Source organism: Scomber scombrus, chromosome 8 (genome assembly GCF_963691925.1).
Source record: "Scomber scombrus chromosome 8, fScoSco1.1, whole genome shotgun sequence".
In the NCBI taxonomy this organism is placed as follows: domain Eukaryota; kingdom Metazoa; phylum Chordata; class Actinopteri; order Scombriformes; family Scombridae; genus Scomber; species Scomber scombrus.
In genome coordinates, this window is record NC_084977.1 from 21,553,171 (window position 1) to 21,564,903 (window position 11,733).

The following is an 11,733-nucleotide window of genomic DNA, read 5'->3' on the forward strand; positions in this document are numbered from 1 at the left end:
AGTAGAGTGAAGTTTATCAAATCAATTGACAATTTATCACTCTATTTTTCAATTCACATACATTTCATCACTCCTATTATTAATTCATAAGCATTTTAATCACTTCCATTTTTTAAAATTATTTTTTGTTACTTCCACCCTTGAGGCAACTTTTCTTAAATGATAAATGGCAAATTCTGTGTTGTGAATGATGAATGTAAGATGGAGAAAATGATGAAACATGGCTCTGTTTTCATTATATCACGACTGTTTTAATCAAATCGACTTTAAATTAATCAAATCATTTGATAATTTACTCTACTCTATTTTTCATTTCATATCCATTTGTACCCCTCTATTTTTCAATTCACATGCATTTTCATCACCTCCATTTTTAATTTAATTAATTAAATTTTTAATTTGTGTTACTTCCTACCCTCATTTTTCTGTACACTGAAGTGATGAGATGTTGAGGTCTTGTTTTTAGCCATAGAGTGAGACCTCTCCCTTCTCCTCTGGTCTTTGTCGGGGAGGTTCAGCCTGCTGCTAACAAAAGGAGCTCCAGACACCCTTTAACTTTTATGTATCTTTACTTCTGTGCTTATTTTTCACACATCTCCTTAAAAACAGAACCCCAACGCGGCTTCCTGACGTCTATTTCTCTTCAATAAGATGGTTGTTTTGACAAATAACAATGAAGACCAGGATTATATGTGAGTGTCTCTTAACTTCACGGTTAGCAGCATTAATTAGCTTCAACTCAATTTAAATGGCTAGTTTAAGCGTTAAGGCAGGAGTTGTAGCCCTATAATCTTACTATCGTGCTCATTAATTAAAAGAGTCGATCAATTCCGGGTTGATAATCAAGTTAAGGTTATATGTTTAGGTTTTAACCTGGCTAGTCCTCGTTAGCCTGTTAGCTGCTAACTAGGTGATCTGGACATGTTGGGGTGTGTTTGTTTTTTTTAAGCTGTCATCCTCAGTGTGTTTTAAACACAAAGAGTGTTTTTCCCCCTTAAATTCAGATGTTGTATAGATTTCCTGGTGTGCGTGTTAATGTACAAAACATCAGGGAACAGAAGTGAGACAGATGAGGAAGCTAAGTGAGAGGAAAGTAATGCTTATAAATGAAAATGCTTATACACCCTGCAGCCTGTTATTATTATTACCTAGTTTTTACACTTGAGTTTTGCAGTGTCTCATTTTGCAACCCTTTTAAGTATCATGTTTCTGTAGTGGGGTTGACCTGCAGGCTAAATATTGCATCAGCTGAGCTTGTTGAGAGAGAGAGAGAGAGAGAGAGAGAGAGAGAGAGAGAGAGAGAGAGAGAGAGAGAGAGAGAGAGAGAGAGAGAGAGAGAGAGAGAGAGAGAGAGAGAGAGAGAGAGAGAGAGAGAGAGAGAGGCCCACAACACACTGACCTACATCTGAGGCTGCTCTAAGATGCCCCCTTCTCACTATGATCCGGTTATTAAATCGACACTGAAACATGATTTTCTTGATTTAATCATCCCTCCTTTTTATACTGAACCTCCTTCAATTAATCATTTTGTCCAAAAATGTTGATTAGCACTTCCCAAAAGCCCAAGATGCAACCTAAAATGTTCTACTATTGCTGAATGACTTTGATATATTTGATGGATATTGCAATTTGAATATGATTAGAGGAAATTTTATTTATTCATTCATTTATTAATTTTTTTACATAATTATTCTCATTTTCATTGAAACTCATATTAAAATGATTATAGTGTGATTATAGTTTTTGTTGTTGTTTTTTGCTGGTATCTGTACCAAACAAATATGTTTTTTTTAAAGTCTGTAGGATATAATGTGTAGGCCAGGACATCCCTGCAGAACAACACTATTTAATTTAAAATGCAATTTTAAAACATATTTAATCTTTGACAAATATTAGGCCTCCTGCAGGTTGGAAATTGCACTAGGCCATTATGCAATTTCGTTAAAATTTCGAGCCAGAAAATGTTCACATTTAAATTATTTGAAATGATTACTCCATTGTCATACTAGTTTTAGATTAATTGTCTTTCAAACAAATTAATTGTTGCAGTTCAACAGGGAAACACAAAGAGGAAACAGACTGTAACTCTGGAAGATCTCATCTTTATTTGACTAACTCAGACAGCTGAAGCCTCATATAAGCTTCAGATAAGCTTCAACGCATTCATACACAAAACAAGGCTGGTGGAGTTTGTCCTCACCACTAACACTGAACGCACAGTGTGAAGGGATCTCATAATGATTAGTATGAACAGGAGGAGTGATTACAGTGAGAAAAACATGTTTCAGTGGTCATTTGTGGTCCTGACTGTTGTTTTAAGACCAATTTGATCAATTTGTTTTAGCAGGGTGGTGACCCACTTCACCTTTTTTGGCCACTTTTTGTTGTTGTAATTGGGTTCGTTTCTAAACTGCTACAAGACTGCAGTATAATGACATGCTCTATTCTCAGTCCAGCTGAAAATCTGAATGTTTGTGTGATGTAAAGCACCAGCAGTAAACGTTAGATTTTGTTGTCGTAGTTATTATTTATAGTCATCAGGTATGCTGTTAGTGAGCTGTTGATGAGACGGACAGGTTTTCTATTTGTACTGAACGTGGACTCATGAGAACTAGTGCTGAAGGACTTTGAACACTCCTTGGTTGTATGTAAAGCTGCAACAATTAATCAATGAACAGGAGATTAATCTGATACTATTTCGATAATCGAATAATTTTAAAGCAAAAATAACAAACGTTAGCTTGTTTTAGCTCCTCAGATGTGATGATTTAATTCAAGATAATTGGCAGATGAATCGACAATGTAAATCATTGTACAGCTGCAATGATTAGATGATTAGTAAACAGCAAATTATTTGTCAACTGTTTTGATAATCGATAATCATTTAAACTTAAAGAAAAAATCAGAGGCTGGAATCAGAGAATATGGATATTCTCTGATTCCAGCCTCTGAGATGTGAATATTTTCTGGTTTCTTTTGTCCTCTGTGATACTAAACTGAATGTCTTTGGGTTGTGGACTGTTCGTCGGGACAAAAATAATCAAGAGGTTGATTGATGATGGAAATTATTGTTAGTTGCAGACCGACATGCTTGAGAAGAGCACACAGCATTAAAAAAGGATAACACCCCTGAAATTAATGAAAACTTTATCAACCTGTATACTGAATAAAAGCTCTTTCTAATCTTTGTATCCTCTTACATTCACAGATTTTTTTATTTCCTGAGCATCATTGGAAATAAAAAATAATCACCGACTGAAGTAGAAGTATATAAATCAGATCAATAGAAAGTGGGGTTACCTACAAATTACAACACAAAGCAAATTTCAATCCAGTATCATGAAATCACTGAGACTGATGATGTTTAAGGATTATAATGACATCTTGTGTGTTTTTGCAGCCTGATAGAGGAGCGTAAATGCAGCTCCCTGCCCAGCTCTCCCGCCAAGCGAGTGTCTCCCACCAAAAAGAAGCAGTTCTTTATCAACCAAGCCATCCGCAACTCTGACCTCACTCCCCGGGCCAAAGGCAAGAAGAGCCTCCGCCGACAGGAGAACAGTAAGATCTCGTTTCACATCATCAGAGTAGACGATACTATAAATATATATATATATAAAAATATATATACATATATATATATATATAAAAATATATATACATATATATATATATATAAAAATATATATATATATATATAAAAATATATATACATATATATATACATATATAAAAAAATATATATATATATATATATATATATATATATATATATACATATATATATATCACCACTTTCCTTCTGACTCTTCTCTGTTTTTCTGAAAATCAGCGCGCTATCTTGCTAATCTTCTTGAGAAGGATGAGTGCTCCAAAGATGATCTGGAGGTCTGCAGTAACCCGGCCATCCCGTCCATCTTCACTGAAGCCTGCACCAACGGAAACTACGTTGAGGTGAGTCAGCTGCGTTCACATTGTGATCAGCTTTGCCTTTTTCCTTTTAAGCACTATTGACCGTCTTAAGTTTTAAGAGTCTCTGTCATTTCTCATCTAGACATGATGTCCCGTTTTTAATGAATCCTCTTTCTCTTGTTTTTGTAGCCTTGGAACGACTTCATGAATTGCTCTGGTGAGGAGCAGGAGAGGCTGTTGTCTCTGCTCGAGCAGGACGAAGCCAAGAAGAAAAACACCAACCGGCTCCTTAAAGACCAGAGGAATGGTGAGGGTCCAGGCTTTTTAAAATGTCATCATTTGTCTTTGTTTTTAAAAGGCTGCAATGGTTAAAAGCCACTCTGCTCTCCACAGTAAATCCTGCCTTCACTGCTCAGGACTGCTTCCAGAGGATCGATCGAAGACTGCGAGCAACTCTGAAACGGAAACAAATCCCCATAGTGAGTGTCACCTCATATTATGTCATTGTTACTGCCTTTTTGGTGCCAAAATCTCTCTTTTTGTTTCAATCATGCCTCTGCAGCCAAACAGGAAAACAATATCCGTCAAAACACAAAGAGGGATTTTTTTACTTGACTATAACTGTAGAAGATATCTACTTTATTTGACATACTCAGACAGGCTGAAGTCACATATTAGCTTCAGATAAACTTTTAAATATATTTCTCTATAAATAATAATAATAATAATGATATAAATATGTTGCTCTAAATGAGGACTTTGGATTTTGGCCCAGATCACTTACATCATAGGTGCATTATGAAGGGATCCTCTATTGGTCAGTATTAACAAAGCAAGCAAAACCTGTTTCAGTGTTCATATGAGCATGTGACTGTTGTTTTAAGACCTAAAAAAGTGTATACTGTCCTTTTTAATGCAGTTTTACAAATGACAAATACATTTAAAGCAGTTCAGGGGGATTCAGATAAATTTTACAAACTACCCACATTATACAGTTGTAAAAATCATCTCCTGTAATATAAGTGTGGTTTATGACAGGAAAGAAGAAGAAAATCTACTAATGCACTTTATCCAAACAGCACATGGACGGTGTGCTGCAGCACTAATCATGCATTAGGAGACTTTGTGGTTACAGGATAGTGTTTCTCTTCCTTCGACCCACTGTTTGATTCTCCTCGCAGGGAACTCTGGAAGTGCTTGAGGAGCACCTTGTGAGCTTCTTCAATGCTCAACCTCACTCAGTCTACACAACCAACCTCGCCAGCAGGTAAAAATCCTCAGGTTTCCAGTGCATAGAAGCCATTAATTATATAAATGGAGTTTGTGAAATACTTCAGTGAAGGCCTGAAAAGTGGTTGTTAAAATGTCTAAAACATACAATCTGTTTTTCTATCTACATCTAACCTCTAATTCTCATAAATTGTTACAGAAGTAGTTTTGGTCCTTGTCCTTGAGCTGCGTTACCCTCTAACATCACTGGTGAAAGACGTTCTAGTTTTCTCATTTTGTGGTGACATGTAGGCCGACCAAATAAACCCCCCACTGTTTCCCAGATTAACTGTATTTGACATAATTTGGTACACAGCTGTGGGAGGTGGTTAAAACCTCTGCACGCACACAGTCATACTTTTCAACAGACTCAACACATTATAAATATACAGGTTGAATACTCAAGCTCAGGCTGATGGAAACTAATCGTGTTTCCCCACCTGGAAAATCCATTTAATATTACATTACATGTGAGGAAATGGCGCCATCGCAGCAGCTGGAACTACAACACAGCAAACAAAAAACAAGATGTGAGAAAATGGCAAACAAGTGCCACTTTGGGGAAACTGGGTCACTCCAGCAGGAATGCAGTATTCAGTTTGAATCAGGTTGATTGTTTCTGTAAATAGACGCTGTGCAGGAGCAGAGTGTGGACTGTGGAGTCATGACTTTGTTGTTTGTTGTTTGTGAATCAGCTTTGAGAGACTGCTGCTTCACGCCGTCTGCCAGTATATGGACCTCGTCTCTGCAAGTGAGTGGAAACACATGCTGGACATTGTATCAAACTAATGGAAGTATTTTGTCCTTTTAAAATGATTTTTTTTTTAAACAGAACATTTGATTTACCATCTGTGTAAAGAAAGTTCTGCTCTAAAATATTGTGCTTGTTTAGTGACATTTTTGTAAATGAATTCACCATTTACAGATATTAGTGTCTCCCTGCTGGTAATGGAGTATTATTTTGAATAATTTCACAGCTTTTCTACACTGATAATAAGAAAATAGTGAGAAAATTGATGAATTCATACATTTTTGTATAAATGTGGTAACATTTTGAGAAAAAGTAAAGACAGAAACCATCAGTTAATCTGTATTATCCATCAAAACCCTACAGACATGCTGATAGCAAATAAACAGCTAGAATAAGGGGTTTAATAACGATGCATTTTTATAAATTATGAATACTTTCCTGTTTACGTAATCATGCTTACACAGGTGGACAGGCTTTCAATGTGTCGCTGTCACACGAGCGTGATCAAAGTCTGCTTGCTGTTTGTTTAAACACTCAGGCACCGACTACAAGGGGTCACGCCAGACTGAAGTGGTGAACAAACAAGAGGTGTTCCTGCCTCCAGGCCTCCTGCTGTCCGCCTACCTGGAGCAGATGAGCTGAGACGAGGACCGCACTCTGTTACTCCTCTCCCTCCGTGAGGCTCTTTTGCAGGCAGGGGCTCCACGAGATGTAGTTAAAGTACGCAGTCTTTACGTAATGTCTGTGTAATGTCTGTCAAGCTCGATGTCTCACACTTAAAAATACCTGCTTAGTTTTGATCTGGTTTCTCTGGTTGGTTTCTGGTATCTGGTTTCTGTAGCAAATTTTCCATTAATTTTATCTATGAACTAATTCAGTTAGTCCACCTTGTTGAGGATATACATGTTAAATTCTACACAAACACTAGTATGCTTGCATGTATTAGCATTCAGCTCAAAGCACAAGTTAACATATAAATCTTAATCTGATTAAATTTGAGCCATGTCTAACAGAGCTGAGCTGGCCAGCTTCAGTCTGAGATGACCTGATACGGCCGCTAAACACGAGATGATCCCTTTTGATTTAGGTAACATCTCTCAAGCCAAACTGTACATTATTTCGCCCCATATTAAATCAGATTATTAGACTTATCAAATATGTTTTATAATATGGTGCGTAATAAGTTTTTTTTTTTTTAAATTAACAGCTGTTCACATACAGCATTGACATTTACATTAATTTCATTTTCTTAAGTTACTCATGGATATAGTAATATATAATTGTGAGGAATGATTCTTTACATTGTGAAAATGTGGTAAATTCATCATCTGATCAGTTAAGTTGGTTTCATGATACAATTCAGGCAAATATCAAATAGATGGGAGTAGTTGTCATTAGCAGGATGATAGCATTAGGTCAAAATGGATTTTTAAGCCAGAAATCCTCAAAGCAATGCTTTTTTCTTGCAGTCTTTTACAGTGCAAATAGTAGAATTTAACAACATATGTTAAGACAACATCAAATCTCACAGTAACAGTCAGTAAATCTCACATTATTGCCATACTGTTGACTTTAATGTCTATCAAAGTTTTCTTACAAACTGATGTCATCATATCCATAATGTTTTTCTTATGAGTTTTGATAACATCTTCCAGCACTGGTTGGTGGGAAGTCGTAGTTATGGGTAGCGAGCTCATATTAAAGGTCAGTAATAATTTTTAAAAAACAACTTCAAAACATTAACGATTGACAATAATGATGTAAAATGAATGGAAGATTTACTTGGAACCTGTTTCCGCTGTGTAAAGACATGTGAGTCTTTAGTGCTAATTTATGATTGACAGTGTGTACAGGTGCTAAGACAGAGGAACTGCAACACTGCCTGAACAATTAGCCTGTAGGATTTGTGTCAATAGTGAGATAAGATGCATGAATATTAGTAATCTCACTATATGCGCAGACACATTACTCATCATAGGTAGTCTTTTTTGTCTGTGGTGTGAAATAACAGCTTCTGATATGCTTGGTAAGTTAAAAAACAACTAAAAACATCTTGGATAATTATCTGTAATATGTATGAGAAGAAATCTCGCCTTTTAGGTACAATTTCTTCAGGATCTACTTTTGGGGGAAAACATATTTTCTTTGTATTTATCTCTGCTAGTTTGGTCTCTGATGCATTAACGCCTTGTCTACACCAGATGTGTTTGAGCTGCGGTTTTTAAGTCATCTGACAGAACATGACTGAGAAATAATAGAGTAACAACTGTATAACATTTCCACCTGAAATGTTCTTTTAGGCTTCAGTTGCAAGTCTGTTTATTTCCATTTACACGGTCCACTAACATACTTGTGGGTACTTGTTTCTGGGCTTTGTCAAAACACTTCTGAGTGCGCAGTATTGTGGCTGAACATATCCCACACAGACCCAGCTGCTGCTTTGGTAAAGCTTTTACCAATTTTATACTTATTTCCTGGAGGTTTTTGAGTAATTTGCAGGTAAAAAACTGTTAAGTTTTAGGAAGTTTTAGAGACAGTATGGTGCAATATGGTACAAGACAAAAAGGGAAAGAAGGTTGAATTGGTTAATGACTCTCATTATACTTGGATTCATGCAAAAATGTTAATTTGTGAGAATTCATGTCAAACAATATGTCAGTTTATTAGACTTTTCAATCATTTCCTAAAAGTATCTGCTGTTTATGTAGTCTTGACACACAAAACTACACACTGAAAACTAAATATTATGTCAGTTAAATAATTATAAAGAATCTGATTTTATAAGAATTTCTGTAAATTTATCAACTATGTATAAATCCAAATATAATGAGGGACACTCACCAACTTCACGCTTTTTTGTTTTTACTTAGAATATGTATCAAATTGCACCATCCTCTCTGTAAAATGTCATGAAAGTGAACCCTAAAATACTTGCAAATTACAAAACTTTCTAGCCTGTAAAGGGGACCTGTAAAATAAATCATTACTGCTGCTTTCACTGCACACTGATGTACACAAAGTGCAAATGTTACTTCAGTCATGTCAATATTCAAAGAAAAGATAAGGAACTATTGTTAAAGTTGCCATTCACTTGAAGATTTAATGTTGGATTTTTTTTTTTTTGCATCATGCACGGTGCTCAGTTTACACTCTTTCTACGTATACAGGTGATACGGTTTTGAATGTATACTGTATGTACAGTAGATGTTACATTGATGGAAAAATATGTTAAAGATGTAAGGTGTTTTGATGGTGAAACCTGCAGAGCTTTGACTCTCAGTGTTTCATGTCAATATTATTTACTACCCCAGAGAAGCACTTCTGCCTTATAAATACAACTTTCTATGTTTTTTTTTCTGTACATATATTTCTACATTTCTACTTACTGGATTTTGGAAACATATATCCAGGTTATTTAAAAACAAAGATGTATCCCTGATTCTTTTATACTGTTGTTTGCAGTGTATCAAAACTTGAGCTTTCGGTGCATTTTGTCAACAACCAAAGTTTGTGTGTTTGTTGCGTGGAAATCTAATTCTCAGGCTGTCAACTTTCTCACTCTGAATGTCATGTTGTGATTTCACATGGTGTCAGTTTTATGTGTACTGTGTACTCTCTTCAAGATGAAATTGTTTTGAGCATGTTCACCCCAGCACCTTGGGGCGCTGCCAACAAAAAAAAAACATGAAGTAGTAGTTGTACTGTAAATAGTAAAATCAAGTATCTGACTTGTGCCAATGTTTGCATTGAAAAATCCTGTAATAGTCTGAAAGCTTTATACACTCGACTCAAACATCCATCCATCCATCCATCCATCCATCCATCCATCCATCCATCCATCCATCCATCCATCCACCGCTTATCTGCAATGGGGTCACATTGGCATTAGGCTAATTAAGGAAACCCAGCTTTCATCCTGTCAAAACCCTTTAGCTCCTGTTGGGGGAATCCCTAGGCGATTCCCTCCAGCTTTCTGGCTCTACCCGGGGGTCTCCTACCAGTTGGATGTGCCTGGTTTGGGCACCTGGTTAGGCTTCCTAACCAGGTGCCCAAACCACCTCAGCTGGCTCCTTTCAAGGTGAAGTAGCAGGAGCTCTACTTTGAGGTCCCCCTAGATCTCCAAGCTCTTAGCCCCATCTCTGAATGCGAACACAGCTCTCACTGCAGTACTCCATACTCCCATAACATCACCCACAAGGTGCCCTGAGAGACATGGTTGTAAGCCTTCTCCAAGTCTACATAACAAATGTAGACTAGATGTACAAACTTCCATGAACCCTCAAGTATCCTTGCAAGGGTGAAGAAATGGTCCACTGTCCCACAGCCAGGACAGAATCTAAATGGTTCCTCCTGAATTTGAGATTCAACAATCGACCAGAGCCGCCTCTTCAGGACTCTGGCATAAGCTTTGTCCGGGACGCTGAGTGGTGTGATCCCTTAATAGTTTGAGCAAACCATCCGCTCCCCATTTTAAAAAATGGGAACCACCTCAGTCTGTCAGTCCTTAGGCTCTGTCCCTCACCTCCATGCAACATTTAAGAGGCCTGCTATGTCCAGAGTCTTCAGCATCTTAGGACGAATATCATCCACACCTGGCACCTTGCCTCTGAGGAGCTTTTTGAATACCTCAGAGATCTCTGTCGGGGACATGAGTGATGTTTCTCCTGAGTCGTCAAACTCTGCCTCCTTCATGGAGGGCATGTAGGTCAGGTTTAGCAGTCCATCCACCGCCCCTAGTCTCCCCAAACTTCTCTCACACCCAGTTTTTGCTTCAGTTAAAACCAAAGCTGCTGCCCTTTTGGCCCTTCAGTGCTCATCTTCTGCACCAGGAGACCCCTCGATCAGCCAAACCCTAAGACTGAAACATGTTTGTGTATATAAGGATGTGTGTGCTACTGTACTTATTTATAATTATCACTGCAACTATTAAAGGATTTAAGACTTTTTTTCTTCATTTAATTATGTAATTAAGAACGATGAAAGCCATGTCTGAAAAGACGGTTTTAATAAATATGAGTGTAATTCCACTGATCGTCTCTTTGCTTAAAAACCTTTTATGATTCAGTAACAAATTCAGTCTTTCATCATCTTTATTTCATATATTAAATTTCAAATCGTCAGTCTTTCTTCCACATCTGACATTCTTTAGGTTCTGTTCTTATCACATTACTACATGTTCATGTGAAAAATTACTAGACAATTTGTTTACCACTGTACTTTTTTAATTAGCTTACACTATTTGACTCAACTGCTTGAAATTAGGCTAAACTGCAATGTTCATTTTTTATAATTATGTTTTAACTTTACAAACTAAACCTCAAGGTAAAAGGTTTTGTTCTAAAGGAGAATACACTAACTAGTGCCAACCATGATGCTTTGAATTTGACAACACAATTGTCAAAAGTGTTATAGAGACTTTAGGATGTTGTCCAAATAATGACATTTTATTATTTATTTTAAGAGATATTAGTACTTTTTAAAATGTACTTAATGATGTTTTCTTTCCTTTATACATATATATATTCTGATGTCTCTAAAGTTAGGTTTTAGATTTAGAGTAGTTCTGTCAACATTAGAGGAAAGCTCTGTGGGTTTTGCTGTGGTTATATCCACTAGATGGCAGTATAGTACAAAGAAATTCTGGCCATCAGCCACTACATGCTTCATTTCCAATGATCAATGATATGATCATTTTTAGTTGCACACATAATTTGCTGCAACAGATTTAGTTTGATTCTTACAGAACCAACTATAAAAATGTATTCTATAATGTAAACATTTAATCAAAAAGGACTTATATTGAT

The 11,733-nt window shown here is 36.6% G+C and overlaps 1 protein-coding gene across 2 annotated transcripts; it reads left to right on the forward strand.

The window, feature by feature from the left end:
- The first annotated feature begins 513 nt into the window (after window positions 1-513).
- Window positions 514-10,956, forward strand: r3hdm4 (R3H domain containing 4). 2 transcript variants are annotated; one of them, XR_009925431.1, is made up of 9 exons: window positions 514-692; window positions 3,401-3,558; window positions 3,830-3,951; window positions 4,099-4,216; window positions 4,303-4,388; window positions 5,091-5,176; window positions 5,874-5,929; window positions 6,468-9,936; window positions 9,975-10,956. XR_009925431.1 is itself a non-coding variant. In XM_062424367.1 (8 exons), the coding sequence occupies exons 1-8, from the start codon at window positions 652-654 to the stop codon at window positions 6,569-6,571; spliced, it is 771 nt and encodes a 256-aa protein (XP_062280351.1). In that variant the 5' UTR covers window positions 514-651; the 3' UTR covers window positions 6,572-10,956. The 2 variants fall into 2 exon arrangements, 1 of the variants encoding a protein (XP_062280351.1); XM_062424367.1 differs by having other exon boundaries at window positions 6,468-10,956.
- The last annotated feature ends 777 nt before the right edge of the window (window positions 10,957-11,733 follow it).

Coding starts and splice junctions, on each gene's coding strand:
- r3hdm4 (XM_062424367.1), top strand. CDS start 652: ATGGTTGTTTTGACAAATAACAATGAAGACCAGGATTATAT. Junction 693..3,400: donor AATGAAGACCAGGATTATAT/GTGAGTGTCTCT, acceptor GTGTTTTTGCAG/CCTGATAGAGGAGCGTAAAT. Junction 5,177..5,873: donor ACAACCAACCTCGCCAGCAG/GTAAAAATCCTC, acceptor TTTGTGAATCAG/CTTTGAGAGACTGCTGCTTC.